The sequence below is a fragment of the Lampetra fluviatilis genome, chromosome 11 (assembly GCF_964198595.1).
Source record: "Lampetra fluviatilis chromosome 11, kcLamFluv1.1, whole genome shotgun sequence".
Classification (NCBI taxonomy): domain Eukaryota; kingdom Metazoa; phylum Chordata; class Hyperoartia; order Petromyzontiformes; family Petromyzontidae; genus Lampetra; species Lampetra fluviatilis.
This window is the reverse complement of record NC_136285.1, coordinates 15,426,382-15,440,565: the sequence shown is the minus strand read 5'-3', so window position 1 is coordinate 15,440,565 and position 14,184 is coordinate 15,426,382. Positions and strand designations below refer to the sequence as shown.

Genomic DNA, 14,184 nt, shown 5'->3' with positions numbered 1-14,184 from the left:
ACTCACCCAACCACTTACCTACCCACCCACTCACTCACCCAACCACTTACCTACCCACCCACTCACTCACCCAACCACTTACCTACCCACCCACTCACTCACCCAACCACTTACCTACCCACCCACTCACTCACCCAACCACTTACCCACCCACCCACTCACTCACCCAACCACTTACCTACCCACCCACTCACTCACCCAACCACTTACCTACCCACCCACTCACTCACCCAACCACTTACCTACCCACCCACTCACTCACCCAACCACTTACCTACCCACCCACTCACTCACCCAACCACTTACCTACCCACCCACTCACTCACCCAACCACTTACCTACCCACCCACTCACTCACCCAACCACTTACCTACCCACCCACTCACTCACCCAACCACTTACCTACCCACCCACTCACTCACCCAACCACTTACCTACCCACCCACTCACTCACCCAACCACTTACCTACCCACCCACTCACTCACCCAACCACTTACCTACCCACCCACTCACTCACCCAACCACTTACCTACCCACCCACTCACTCACCCAACCACTTACCTACCCACCCACTCACTCACCCAACCACTTACCTACCCACCCACTCACTCACCCAACCACTTACCTACCCACCCACTCACTCACCCAACCACTTACCTACCCACCCACTCACTCACCCAACCACTTACCTACCCACCCACTCACTCACCCAACCACTTACCTACCCACCCACTCACTCACCCAACCACTTACCTACCCACCCACTCACTCACCCAACCACTTACCTACCCACCCACTCACTCACCCAACCACTTACCTACCCACCCACTCACTCACCCAACCACTTACCTACCCACCCACTCACTCACCCAACCACTTACCTACCCACCCACTCACTCACCCAACCACTTACCTACCCACCCACTCACTCACCCAACCACTTACCTACCCACCCACTCACTCACCCAACCACTTACCTACCCACCCACTCACTCACCCAACCACTTACCTACCCACCCACTCACTCACCCAACCACTTACCTACCCACCCACTCACTCACCCAACCACTTACCTACCCACCCACTCACTCACCCAACCACTTACCTACCCACCCACTCACTCACCCAACCACTTACCTACCCACCCACTCACTCACCCAACCACTTACCTACCCACCCACTCACTCACCCAACCACTTACCTACCCACCCACTCACTCACCCAACCACTTACCTACCCACCCACTCACTCACCCAACCACTTACCTACCCACCCACTCACTCACCCAACCACTTACCTACCCACCCACTCACTCACCCAACCACTTACCTACCCACCCACTCACTCACCCAACCACTTACCTACCCACCCACTCACTCACCCAACCACTTACCTACCCACCCACTCACTCACCCAACCACTTACCTACCCACCCACTCACTCACCCAACCACTTACCTACCCACCCACTCACTCACCCAACCACTTACCTACCCACCCACTCACTCACCCAACCACTTACCTACCCACCCACTCACTCACCCAACCACTTACCTACCCACCCACTCACTCACCCAACCACTTACCTACCCACCCACTCACTCACCCAACCACTTACCTACCCACCCACTCACTCACCCAACCACTTACCTACCCACCCACTCACTCCCCACAATACCCCATCCTGCAATTAGCCATGTCACAGTAATCGCCGTGGCTGTACAGGAACTCCCCCCCCACGCCTCCACCCGTCTGACTTTATCAATTAACTCTCGGGCCCAACCCCAGTGGAGCCCTGCGTCGGATTCCCAGAACTGGTGTCTTCTCCCGGGAGGCGGGCCGGGGAGATTAGGAGGGTTTGTCTTGAAGGCTTTGCTGTGCTCCTTTGGTCAACTGTGGCTGCTCGAGAGACGGATCGACGGTGCGTCCCCCACACCCGGGGTTTGCGTGCCGTGCTCACAATGCCTGGCGGGGATTGTCGCCCGAAGGAACCGAATAAAACAAATTAGAAGCCGATGCACATCCTCGCGCTTGAGGCTTTTGAGGTGAGCCCTTGGCTCAGAGGGTTCACAATGGCCGTGCCAGGGAGGCGGAAATGGCACGTCTGAGATCGTGGGTTGGAGTCTTGAGTCTCAGCCCCCCGGGTTCTCAGGTGCGGAGAGTCGGTGGTCTCAGTCACCAACGACTACACAAATACATCAGAGACAAAAGTTTCGGGTATCCAGCTCTGAGAAGGTGAACTACGTTCACGATCGCCGTGTACAGGCTGCTCGCATGAATGCCGCGGCGCCGTACGTCGCATCTCATCGCCACCATTCCAATGCCCGGCTCGATTATTATGTTTTTGTTGTAACCTAGAGGACCGCCTGACGGCAGCTGTCCCTGTGTAGCACAAGGTGACACAGCCACCGACATTCTGAAAGTTGGCATCGGTCTGTCAGAAGGGGGCTATGTGTGCTTCTAGTGGAGATAAAGTTGCCCGTTGAAGCAACTTCAGTCACAAGTCAGAGCCACATACCGCTGCTCAAATGAGCATTGAGACGTTGGTGCTCATCTCCTGTTTACAGTCCTGCAAGGCCAGTGACGGACTTTGCCACAATGTGGTGCTCATTTTATCAAGCCCCCCCCCCCTCCCGGAGGAAGGGATGATGTGCCGAGTCAACAACCCCTTCCCGACTACCAGGAATTGAACAACTTCTGTGCAGAGGCGTCGAGGCCGGTGTGAAGTGACGGCTGAATCAGCCATGTGACTTCACGTGATTTGAGACAGTTTTCTGACACAGGGTGGTACGCTACTTTCTGTGCGGGTTCTGAACTAAAGCAATATTCATCTCGTGACATGATGCCCACAGCAATTGGAAGACACACAGATATCGTGACCGCTCTCAGGATGAGTGCTGTTTAGGTGAAGTAAGTTAATATTATTCCGTAGTTTGTTTAGCTGTTACGTTTGTGACAGATATAAATTCTAGAATCCATGTTTTTTGTTGTTGTTTAAATTGTCTCGTTTGTATTTTGCCATTTGTACTGCCAGTCTCTTAATGTCCTTCTCATTTGTTCCGTCAGATTATTTCAGTGACCCTCAAGCTGTATAGTAGCGTTGTGGATGAGTAGGCCAAATCCACTGCGGAGGGCCTCCCTCAAGCTGCCTTTGGTGGAGGCCCTTCCATGGGCCGTGCGTGAGCCGCACGTTGTCGCTCTCCGTGGTACCCGAGCCAGCGCCATTAGTGTGACTTTGACCTTCCCCCCTCCGTGCCCCCCCCTACTCCCCCTACCCCCCCTACCCCCCCCGCCTTCCCCTTTGCAGGAGTAATCCGCGAACCGGATCGGGGCAGGGAGGATTCCCACGCCCGTGTGTCCGTCCACCCGTGCGTGTGTCCGTCGGCGCGCCCCGCCACCACCACCGCGACCACCACCGCCGGCGGCGGCGGCAGCGCGATGTCATCCCGTGTGCAGCTCCGCCAGGAGCTCATGCGGGAGCAGCTGCAGGAGCAAGAGAGAAGGGAGCTGCAACAGAGGCGGCAGCAGCAGCACTACCAGCAGCACCAGCAGCTACAGCAACAGCAGCAGCTACAGCACCAGTACCACCAGCAGCAGCACTACCAGCAGCAGCAAGGCACGCAGTGCGGATCGCTCATGGGGCAGCGCCGGTCGGACTTGGTGCCGCTGGTGACCAGGCCGCCCCCCAGCCCGGCCATCTCCATGAGCCTGCCGGCACGGCCCCCCCTGCCCCCCGTCCCCATGGAGGTGCTGAAGGTGAGAGGGGGGGGAGCGGCTCACGCGACGCCCGCCGTCTTGTTTAGGGGTAGACTCGGGAATCTGCGAGGACGCCAACAGCGACCTTTTTGGACCGCTTCGCGAGCGATCGGCGACTTGCGAGGTCACCAATGTCCACCCGCCTCGCAAGTGGCGACGCGTGGAACCGCTCGGCCCACCGCGAACGAGTTAAACCGGCGCTCACGGTCGCTGAGAAACACTGGCTCGTAGTCAGCGCTCGCAGAGCCAGAGCTTAGAGGCGAGTAGGAGGGTTAATTGGCGAGCAGGTTTCTAATTCTCGGGCTGGAAGATAATCCGGTTTTCCGGTCCGGGTCCCACGACTGGGAACAGCGACGTTCACTCGTCCGCAAGTTTGTTTTTAATCCAAATTACGAGCAGTGGCTGGGTGGTGCAGAGGTCAGAGTAGCTGAGTTCGAGTCCGGGTTTCAGCCAACTGTAATAAAACCGGGACCTCATGTGTGTAGTTGATAGTCTTAGCCCGATTAGAAATGTATCGCACAGAGAACCATAGGCTCGCACAGATCCCCATAGATCTTTGTTGCTTTGACTCTACGCAAATTGGTTAAATTCTGGAATTAAAGATATCGGTTTGACGGTCATGTGACGAGCATTATTCTCACACGGCAGAAAGTGCTGCTCTCTGCTGTGTATGGACCAGAGGTTAACTTGAAGAAGGGATCTCAGATGCTGCTCTGTGATATCTGCTTCGTGGGCCGTTCTCTAACACAAAGGGGTTTCCATCTCGTCGTGGTTGACGACCCAGAACCCCCCTCCTCCCCTGGCCTCTCGCGTTCTCACCTCGTGAAACAAAATTACCTCTTTAAACTTTACTCCTGGCTCTCGCTCGCAGGTCCAGACTCACCTGGAGAACCCGACGCGGTACCACATCCAGCAGTCCCAGCGGCAGCAGCTCAAGCAGTTCCTGTCGACGACGCTCGGGTACAAAGTGGCGAGCCAGTCGCTGGCTCGCTCCCCGCAGGCTCAACCGGGTGGGGGGCAGGCCACGGGGGGCTCCCTGCCTTTGCCGCAGCAGCAGCATCAGCAGCAGCATCATCATCAGCAGCATCAGCAGCAGCTGCACACAAGCGTGGGAAGCAGCGCCCCCAACAGCCCCATGGCCATGTTGAACATCGGCTCGAGTTCCGAGCGCGAGCTCAGCGGGGCTCAGCAGCAGCAGCAGCCGACCTCGTGGAGTCTGCCAACCTGCCACACCGATATGGTAAATGCCTCGTCGTGCTGGCAGCACCACGCCGGGACGGTAAGCGCCACGCCGGCACGGTGAAGGCGATGCCATGCGGTGACCGCGGTGTGTCTCCGGCGTGTAGATGGACGACGTGATCGATGACATCATCAGCCTGGAGTCGAGTTACAACGACGAGCCCTACACGGGCATAGGCGCCCGCCTCGAAGTCACCAACACGGTCCGTGCCACACGTGTGTGCGTCACGTGTGCGTCTCACACGTTTGCATCACGTGTGTGTGTCACGTGTGTGCGTCGCGTGTGTATCATTGTGTCTCTGTCCTTGTCAGTCTCTCCGTCTTTACGTGTGTGTGTGTGTTCACCTCTGTGTCTCTCTATGTCTGTCCGTGTTCACCTGCCCGCGTCTCTCGCCCGTGCGTGCCAACAGCTGCCGCTGTCGAGCAGCCTCTACGACGGCTATGGGGGCCAGGCGCTCGCAGTGCCGGCCGTGGCGCTCACCAGCTCCTCGTGCCCGGCCACGCTGGACAACGTCAAGCAGGAGGTGACCGGTACGAGCGAGTGGGTGTGCGCACACACAGACAAAGATCCCCCCCGGTGACCTTCCACAGGCTGGTGGGGCAAGCGCCGTTAGCGCGCACCACCCGTGAAGGCCGGCATGGGGTCGGTGGCCAGTACCACGCCCGGTGGCCTCCGTCTCCGCAGCGGTGATGTTTACGCACCGCGCCAGATACTCGTTTGTGGCTGCGTGTGAGTGTGAGAGAGCGCGAGTGTGAGAGAGCGAGTGTGAGAGAGCGCGAGTGTGAGAGAGCGCGAGTGTGAGAGAGCGCGAGTGTGAGAGAGCGAGTGTGAGAGAGCGAGTGTGAGAGGGCGAGTGTGTGCGTCTCTCATTCCGGGCTTTTTCCGGCAGAAGTTGAAGCAAGAGCCATCGTAAAGGAGCGCCAGAAGAAGGACAACCACAACCTGAGTACGAGTCGCTCTGCAGGCACACAGGGGCAGGCCGCGCGTGGCGAGGGTGAAGTGTGGGTACTCACGGGGCGGAGACGCGTCCCGGCAGCAGCGTGTTCCGTTCGCAGCTCGTCGCAAAGGTTTGCGGTTCGAATGGGGCAGGCGGCCGTGGCTAACGTGGCGTTGCGTGATGGCGGTAATCGCGGCACGCGCCATCTCCTCGGAGTGGGACGTTAGAGCTCCCGTGGCGTCGTTCGAAGCGAGTCGGCCATCGTGTCAAAATGTGCCGAGACCGAAATATCACAACGCCAATGACTCAGGTGGAATCGCACGCAGCAGCCGCAGTAGCAGCAGCCGCAGCAGCAGCAGCAGCAGCAGCAGCAGCAGCCGCAGCAGCAGCAGCAGCAGCAGCAGCCGCAGCAGCAGCAGCAGCAGCAGCCGCAGCAGCAGCAGCAGCCGCAGCAGCAGCAGCAGCCGCAGCAGCAGCAGCAGCCGCAGCAGCCGCAGCAGCAGCAGCAGCCGCAGCAGCAGCAGCAGCAGCCGCAGCAGCAGCAGCAGCAGCCGCAGCAGCAGCAGCAGCAGCCGCAGCAGCAGCAGCAGCCGCAGCAGCCGCAGCAGCAGCAGCAGCAGCCGCAGCAGCAGCAGCAGCAGCAGCAGCCGCAGCAGCAGCAGCAGCCGCAGCAGCAGCAGCAGCCGCAGCAGCAGCAGCATCCGCAGCAGCAGCCGCCGTGTCCCCACGGTGAAGCTGCCGCAGGCCGCGTCTGTGAATCGCAGCGGCGCCCTCCTGCGTGACGCCCGCGCTGCGCTACTCCCAAGGCGAGCGTGTAAGGGTAGGCCCACCACCAGGATTCTGCCAAGCTTTAGCAACAGCGGGCATGGCTTCTGCTGAAGGTGTGTCATCTCCGTCGAGTAATATGCAGGTGATTTATTAGCATTGGGATATTTGGGCTGATACCGATTCCACTGTGTGAGTGTTAATAAGCTGTGAGAGGAAACAGGAGAACCGGAAGGGAACCCATGCAGAGGACGTACAAACTGCACGCAGAAAGGCCCCCGAGTTGGGACGCGAACCCAGGCCTTTCTTGCCGCAGGGCACAGGCGACGCCGCCGCCGCGGCGGCACACGCGCGATCCGCCGGGACCCCTCTAACCCCACGTCTGTCCCCGGCAGTTGAGCGACGACGGAGATTCAACATCAACGACCGCATCAAGGAGCTGGGGACGCTCATCCCCAAGTCGAGCGACCCGTGAGTCGCCAGCTCCCAGCGACTCACACAGAGCACGCAGCGACGCACAAACAACAACAACAACAAATAAACAACAACAAACAACAACAACAAACAACAACAACAGCAGCGGCTCGACACGCTAAGAGCCAACAACAGCACTGTGTCCGTGTCTGTGTGTGGCCTTGAAATTTTCAAAAGTAAATAATAGGCGACGTTTCGGGCAACATCCCTTCTGCATGGGCTATGAAGAACGCCTACTTCCAGAAACGTTGCCATATATTTTTCATTTCGTTTTAAGGTCGCAGTGTTATTGGCAAATGTGTTGAATGTTTTGTTACTTATGTTAGCGCCCCACAGACTCGCACATAGACCCATAGACTCGCACAGAGACCCATAGACTCGCACAGAGACCCATAGACTCGCACAGACACCCATAGACTCGCACAGAGACCCACAGACTCGCAGAGAGACCCACAGACTCGCACAGAGACCCACAGACTCGCACAGAGACCCACAGACTCGCACAGAGACCCACAGACTCGCACAGAGACCCACAGACTCGCACAGAGACCCATAGACTCGCACAGAGACCCACAGACTCGCACAGAGACCCACAGACTCGCAGAGAGACCCACAGACTCGCACAGAGACCCACAGACTCGCACAGAGACCCACAGACTCGCACAGAGACCCACAGACTCGCACAGAGACCCACAGACTCGCACAGAGACCCACAGACTCGCACAGAGACCCACAGACTCGCACAGAGACCCACAGACTCGCACAGAGACCCACAGACTCGCACAGAGACCCACAGACTCGCACAGAGACCCACAGACTCGCACAGAGACCCACAGACTCGCACAGAGACCCACAGACTCGCACAGAGACCCACAGACTCGCACAGAGACCCACAGACTCGCACAGAGACCCACAGACTCGCACAGAGACCCACAGACTCGCACAGAGACCCACAGACTCGCACAGAGACCCATAGACTCGCACAGAGACCCACAGACTCGCACAGAGACCGCAAGAGTTGGTGGATCACACGCCCGCTCGTGGAAATGCCCTTCCTACCCGTGGGTCTCGAAGTCGCCATCTCCTGGCTTATGGCCAGGGTACGATGGCAGTAGAGCAAGTGGGTTAATTTCCATCTGTACGGGGATTGAGAGTTACCCTCTTGCACTCATGAGTTTTCCCCGAAGTGCTCCGGTTTCCTGCCGTGTGTATGAACACTCAGTCATGGACTTGAACAAACATTCCTATAGGAGCACAGAGCTTGGGCAATTGTTGATGCTGGTTTGGGCTCCCTCACCGCTTGTTCATGTGCGCATTCATCTATGTGTCTGTTCATCCGTGTGTTTACGTGTCCGTTCGTCCGTGTATCTGCGCGTCGCCGTGTCCGCGCGTGCCGTGTCACCGCACTAAACCGAGACCGTTGTCGTTGTCTGGGATGGCGCAAATCCAAAGCGTGCGCGATGCGGCGCATTGCAGGGACACGCGCTGGAACAAGGGTACCATCCTCAAGGCGTCCGTAGACTACATCCGCCGCATGCAGAAGGAGCAGCAGAGAGCCAAGGAGATGGAGCTGAGGCAGCGGCGCCTGGAGCACACCAACCGCAGCCTGCTGCTCCGCCTGCAGGTGGGAGCGGCGTCGCCGCGCTCCCCCGGCCGCCCTTGTCGAATGATCGCGAGCCGCGAGGCTCCGCTACGAGCGACGGCCGCGCCAGGCTCGGTGCGAAATGCACGCGGTCGTCGACGCGCGCTTAGACCGGCGCGGCCACCAAGCCCTCTCTCCTCTTCCGTCCCCCGCAGGAGCTGGAGATGCAGGCTCAGGCTCACGGCGTGCCCATCGCTTACTCCGTGCCGCCCGACGTGCCGCCCATCAAGCGGGAGACGCCGGGCGGCGGCGGCGGCGACGACGGCACCGCCGCTCGCCGCGACGGCGACTTCTTCCGCTCGGCCCCCGCGTCGCGCGGCGGCGGCCGCGGCACGCCGGACCTCGCCGACGGCACGCCGAGCTTCGGCCCGGCGGCGGCCGGCTGCTGCGGCGGCGGCGGCGGCGGTGGAGACGCGAGGGGAGCGTCGGGCGTCTTCGCGGCGGACGAGCGTCTGCCGGGCGTCTACTCCCCCGAGCCGGACCCGATGTCGCGCCTGGAGGACATGCTCCTGGAGGACGACTTCTCCGACTCGCTGCTCTCGCCGTTCTCGCCGCGCTCGCTCAGCCGGCAGGGCAGCTTCAGCATGGACGACGGCTGACGCCGCCGCCGCTGGGCTCCGGCGATCGACCGTTCCGCCGAGGACGACTCCCGCCCGCCCCTCCCGATCGGTCGATCGCAGCGAAGATCCTCGGCGACCGTCGGACATGCGAGCGACGATGTCTTTGTTGTTGTTGCTGGAATCGCGGCGCTGCCGCCCCCGCTGGTGTAGCCGTGCGCAGTTCGCGTGGACTCGGCGCTCCACGTCCCCTCGCTTCTTCCCACTCGGGAAATCCCCCCCCCCCTCCCCGTTATTTTAGTGGTTTTGTAAGTATCGTCACCGCTGTATTTATATTTTTAAGAGGAACTTTCCAGTTGATAGAAAATAAGAAACGAACCAGCGTACGTGTTGTGGTTCTGGCTGTGGGGGACGCAGTGGAGAGTCCGGGAGAGAGGGGGAGACGCTGTGACCCTCAAACTCCCGCATGGCCACACGTGCCCCTTTGACCCCTTTAAACTGCAGTAAACCCCAAGAAATGCCTTAAACCCTTGAACTCCTAAACATGCCCTTAAACCCCAACACGCAGCCTTATGCAGCAACACGTGTACTGAAACTCAGGATATGCCTTTAAAATGTAATGTGTCAACAGAAATCTCGGCTGATGCTAATATGCCCTTTAATGTGCCTTTAAACCGAACCGTGTCCCTTTAAACTCGTCCGTGTGCCTTTTAAACCCAACCATGCCCCTTTAAATCGAACCGTGCCCCTTTAAACCCAACCGTGCCCCTTTAAACCCCCCCCCCCCCCCCCCCGTTAAAGCCGACCGTGTGCCTCTCAATGAGCCGACGCGTGAACGTCCCCCAATGTTCGTCTGCGCGTGCCCCCCTCAGTGGACACGGATGCTGAGACCGCTCTTTGTAAATTCCCCGAAGGTCGTTTTTGCCGGCCCAGTTTGCTGGGGACAGGCGACATCACGAACCGCGCGGCCGCAGAGATCCGAGGGAGGAACGCCGCCGTGGCCTGGCGGCGGCTCGCCGGCAGAGCCAGCGGCCCGCAACCAGAACGCGGCGAGCTCGCACCCTGGCTGGGGAAGGTTCGACTCGGCCCATCATCACCATCCCTTCGCTGCGTGGTCAATAAAACGAGTACCGTCAAGTACCACCATTGTGGGGACGTCAACAGTGGCTGCGCCGTAGATAGACTCGCCCCTGCCATAGCAATGTGGAGTTTCCACCGCTGGATCTGCAGGGCCGTAAACGGGAGACGAGCACCGACGCCTCGGTGCTCGTGCGAGCAGCAGGGGGTGGCTCCGACTCGCGACTCGCGCGCTCCGCCGGTGCGCATCCCGGGAGTCACGGGATTCCACCCCCTGATGTTCACGACACCGCGAAACTCCTCTTATCCGCAATCATGTGGAGAGTGGGGGGGAGCAGTTGGCAGATAATCAATTTTGCGGATTTGAGTCGTTATCTCCGTTGCCGTGGTACTCAGTACAATCGTGGCACGGATTCCGAGAGCGCCTGCACGCGGCCACGTCTCGAAATGCTGCACAGGACTGTGCGAAGTGGACATCCTTGGGAAATGTGTTTGGTCGTTTGATGTCGAGACAGGGAGGCAGGCAGCAATAGGCAGAGGAAGAAGGTCTGGAGCCAGGACTTGAACAGACGTAGGCAGTCGACAGCGCGGGTTGCTGGGAGAAGGCTGGAGGCAGCAGAGGAGACGGGGCGACCTCCCACTTAGCTTTGACAGAAAGCCTTAGTTCTGGAGCAGAGTAGAGGGGAGCAGAGTGAGATAAAAGGGGAGAGGCGGGAGTGTGCGTGTAGGGGAGTAGAGTGAGACGATAGGGGAGATGTAGGGAGGGCGAGTCCAATGAGGTTCTTAAAGATATTGATATTGACTTGGAATTTAATTGGCAGCCGATGGAGGGATGTGGGGAGATGCACGTGGGGAGGTGAGGCACGTGGGGAGGTGAGGCACGTGGGGAGGCAGTTTTTAGAGACAGTTGCAATAGTCGAGTCGGCGTGAGTGGAGGTCTCGGTGGCAGCTGGGGTGAGGATCTGATAGATGCGGGAGATTGAGCAGATGGAGATGTGAGGCCCTGCAGAGATGATACTCGTGGGACGAGAGAACGAGAGCTCAGGACCCACGCCGAGGGTCCCCTCCGCGTGAGCGCCGTGCCCACATCCCTCCAGCCTCGCAGCCTTCTGTGAGTGCATCACTTCAGCAGCATTGGTTTAAAACAGGCAAACTCTTGACCGGATTCGACATTCAGTATCTCAGCAGAGCTCGGCCTGCTTGAGCCAATGGTGGTGAACTGCCGGATGTTTATCGGCAAGGTCCACACTCTGTGTTCGATATGGGTCTTAGTTCGATGCTAAACACTGCGATATACAGCGCAGAATTGCCATTGGGGTCGCTGTGGAGAACGCACACGAGGACAATCAAATGAATGAATCAGCAGGCAGATCCGACTGTGGCCGCATGTCCTGAGTGAAGATGCGGATACCAGGGTGAGCTCGGCCGCGGGTAAACGCGAGTTTTCGCAGGCCACGGATAACGCGGCTCGCGGACCGCCGGGGTCACTGCCCGAGGTTGCGAGCCGCTCGCTGTGCACGTGACCCCAGGCGCCAGCTCCGCATCCCAACCGGGTGACGAGCGCTGTTCAATCGCTCACGGGGAAAGCCGGTGACTCTGTTGGAACGGGCGACGCGAACGTCGGCATCACGTCCTTATTCCCTGTGCGGCTGACGATGTGGACGCCGTGGTGGTAGTGGTGGTAGTGGTGGTTGTGGCGGTGGTGGCGATGGTGATGCAGCTGTTGGCTTTGCACAGGCGTTTCGCCACCGTCGGGCTGGAGTGGCCGTGTTGTTCTGTCCACACGAGGGAGAGAGTTTCTGCTATAATTATAATGATTTATGATTGTTATCATAAACGTCTCAAGACGGTGGCGCTGAGAGCTCAATTCGGCCGAGATGAGATGTCGCCGCGCGTGCCGGGCTCGTGTTCCCTGTCGGTGCAAGCGGCGAGGTTCGGGACTTTGCGCGAACGCCGCCGGCGTTGCGCCCGCGGCGTTCAGCGCAGGCGAGGAGGCGCCTTCTGACGCGGCTTGCGGTCGCCAAGAGCTTCGACACAATGTTTCTTGAACACCAGCTTGAATTTTTTTATGGTTAAAGTTATGTTTTTGTAGTAAATACTTGATCTCTTTGCCTGTGGTTGAATGCTCTATATATTTTTCTCCCTCGCTCTCCATTTTTAATAAGAGTATTTTGTAAAACGTCGTGATTTTATTTAAAACGTCGGCCGGGCGTTGTGTGTTGTTGTTGTTGTGTTGGTTGGGGTGTACCTCCAGGAGGAGGAGGAGTTTGCACAGGCAGACATCGCCCTGTTGCCCTGCGCATTGACGCCACCACAGGCGCCTCCAGTCCCACGTGACGGCCACGTGCAAGTTGGACTTGCTGATGACCGGAATGTTGGGAGGGGACATGCGATGAAGATCATGATGGTGATCATGATGATTAGGATAATCACTGGTGGTGGTAGTGGTGAGGACTATGATGACAATCTGTAATGATGATGATGGGGATTATTGTGGGTGGTCGTGGTGATGATGATGATGATGAAGCCACTGTTTGGCAGTTTCTCTTTGGGTCTCTGTGTGAGTCCCTGGTTTGTGTGAGTCTATGTCTCTGTATGAGTCTGTGTGTCTATGTGACTAATGTGACTATGGGTTCTCTCTGAGTATGTGGATCTCTGCGTGAGTGTGTGGGTTTCTGTGAGTCTGTGCGTCTCTTTGTGGGATCTGAAGCCAAAGCCGTCACACTCTAATTTCTCACTGAATCCACCTGCAGACATCACCACTCCAGCTTGGAAAACTCGGGAGCGGAATGTATTGAGTTTTATAACTGGAACCGGGATAGGTTTGGCACCGGTCCGGCAAGCAGTATCTGTGCTCGGGGTGGCAGGAATCGATTTTCACCCAGCTCTTGTATTGAACTTTATTGCAGTAAACTGCACGGTTTTGTTTATCGACCTCGTGCTGACCGAGACACGTGCCCAGGTTTGGTCTGTGCAAAACCCGGGCCGGGTGTCGTCGCCTCAACCTGGAGCCGTGACCAGTCCACACCGACCACCCTCACTCCACTCTCCTCCATGGCCATGGAAGAGATGAAAGCGGCGTTGCTGGGCCGTGCTACGGCAGCAACAACAGCAGTGACAGTGGCATCACCACTGCCGCCTGTGTTGAGTCGCGTGTTGGTAAATAAATACTTTGTGACTTTTCAAGACACCGGTTCAAGTCTGGATCGTGTTGCCATCCTCCTCCTGTCGTGTCCACACACACAAACACATGCACGCGTGATCGTCACTCACCTAATCACTCACCTACCCACTCATTCACTCAACCACTCGTTCATTCACCTACTCGTCCACCGACTCACTCATTCATCCACTCACGAACTCAACCACTCGTGAACCCACTCGCGCTCAATCAACAACCGTGAGCTGACGCAGTTCGACCGCGTGGTGGCGACAGAGCCTCGCAGGTGACGAGCTGCTGCAACGCACAACCCACACGTGACTCACAACAACAACAACACTCATAACGATGACGACGACGATGCCCTTGTTGATATTGTTACTTACATTCGCATCCCATCTCAAACATCCGAAGGGCATCCCTAGTGGCAGCTGTCCCCTGTGCCAGCTCTGGACCAACACGCCGGCGCGCTATGGGACCCCTGTCTCGAACGACGTCGCGGAACCTCACGTTCACCGCGCGTCGCTTGAGTCACGCGGCATTGACCAGGGTGGCCTGCCGGAGTAGAACTGCGAA

General features: G+C 58.3%; 1 protein-coding gene across 1 annotated transcript in view; it reads left to right on the top strand.

Moving 5' to 3' along the window:
- Nucleotides 1-13,557, top strand: part of LOC144934882 (microphthalmia-associated transcription factor-like) — a 41,400-nt gene extending 27,843 nt beyond the window's left edge. The window contains exons 2-9 of the mRNA XM_078861138.1: nt 3,308-3,756; nt 4,628-4,996; nt 5,103-5,198; nt 5,406-5,526; nt 5,889-5,942; nt 7,094-7,169; nt 8,625-8,796; nt 8,970-13,557. Coding sequence (XP_078717264.1) covers nt 3,439-3,756; nt 4,628-4,996; nt 5,103-5,198; nt 5,406-5,526; nt 5,889-5,942; nt 7,094-7,169; nt 8,625-8,796; nt 8,970-9,413 — 1,650 coding nt within the window. The 5' untranslated portion in view covers nt 3,308-3,438 and the 3' untranslated portion in view covers nt 9,414-13,557. The remainder of the gene's footprint in view (nt 1-3,307; nt 3,757-4,627; nt 4,997-5,102; nt 5,199-5,405; nt 5,527-5,888; nt 5,943-7,093; nt 7,170-8,624; nt 8,797-8,969) is intronic.
- Nucleotides 13,558-14,184: the final 627 nt, after the last annotated feature.